The sequence below is a fragment of the Trichinella spiralis genome (genome assembly GCF_000181795.1).
Source record: "Trichinella spiralis strain ISS 195 chromosome Unknown Scfld7, whole genome shotgun sequence".
Taxonomy (NCBI): domain Eukaryota; kingdom Metazoa; phylum Nematoda; class Enoplea; order Trichinellida; family Trichinellidae; genus Trichinella; species Trichinella spiralis.
The window spans coordinates 665,039-666,125 of NW_003526946.1; the positions used below are offsets into that span (position 1 = coordinate 665,039).

Sequence of the window (1,087 nt, forward strand, 5' to 3'; positions counted from 1 at the left end):
TTTGGAACCACAAATAACGTAATCCACGCGGTAATTTGTGCAACTGATTGGCAAGCCCTACGAGAGCAGACAGTTCTTCTTCCAAAACTTTTTAAAAAAAATAAATTTTTACTTTGGCTTTAATAAATGATACAACACAATTTCACCTGCATAAATTGACCTTCGGATACTCCATCTCGATAAACAAATAATATTTTTCGGAGCCGTACCATTAACATCAAGATATTCCAGTAAACGTTCAGAAAATTGTTCGATAAATCCAGTGATCAGTTCTTGCTTCGCTGGCTGTAGTTTCACCGAAGCATGAAACTTCGTCACTTTTGTATCCACATTTCCAACAACCTTCAAATCAAAAACATTCCTTCAATAATTTGAAAGTACAATACCATGAATAATACCCACCGAAGCTATTGATGGTAAATGCGTTTCTACAGCAGATGGATGAACCACATCCACACCAATTACCAATGCATTATTTTTATACAAATAATTATCCAAACTAAACAAAAAACTTCCATTCAAGAATTTTTCATACGCATTCATCAATTCAATATCATACATTTCATCTTCCAGTAATTTTGTATTGATGCCACCAATTTTCATATTTATTTTCATCGCAATATTTAACATCGTCGAATAGCTCTTCTTTATTGCCACATCGCTTATTGTTTTCGGTAATACACACTGAGTGACCAATCCAAAAGTGATATCACCACAAGATTTCACTTGAGCTTCAAAAAGGTAAAAATACATTCAACATTAATAAAATAAATTTCATCATATAACAACAAAATAATTATTACCATATTGTTCAGATGAAAATAACGCGACAAATACCAAATCACATTTTATTCCATCTCTGTCACATTTGTCAGCAATACGTTTTAATACCATTTCTACCGTATCATTTTTTCGCGCTTGTTCGTAAAATTTTGGGCTGTCCGGCATTTCAATTCCTGTACTACGACATGTTCTGACAATTTGCAGACAGAATTCCCTAAAAATCAAGCAAATAATCAACAAAGCTAATTTGATTTATTAATGAAATTTTGCAATACTTACTGTAACATTGATGCTTTATGTGGTG

General features: G+C 32.6%; 1 protein-coding gene across 1 annotated transcript; it reads right to left on the reverse strand.

Moving 5' to 3' along the window:
- Nucleotides 1-18: 18 nt before the first annotated feature.
- On the reverse strand, nt 19-948 carry Tsp_11531 (putative piwi domain protein; the record flags this gene model as incomplete). Its single annotated transcript, XM_003373071.1, has 5 exons — nt 804-948; nt 560-731; nt 382-499; nt 147-342; nt 19-78 (listed from the first exon to the last, which is right to left on the reverse strand). Coding segments are annotated over exons 1-5 (691 nt in total), but the record flags the coding sequence as incomplete, so codon positions are not given.
- Between the last annotated feature and the right edge of the window lie 139 nt (nt 949-1,087).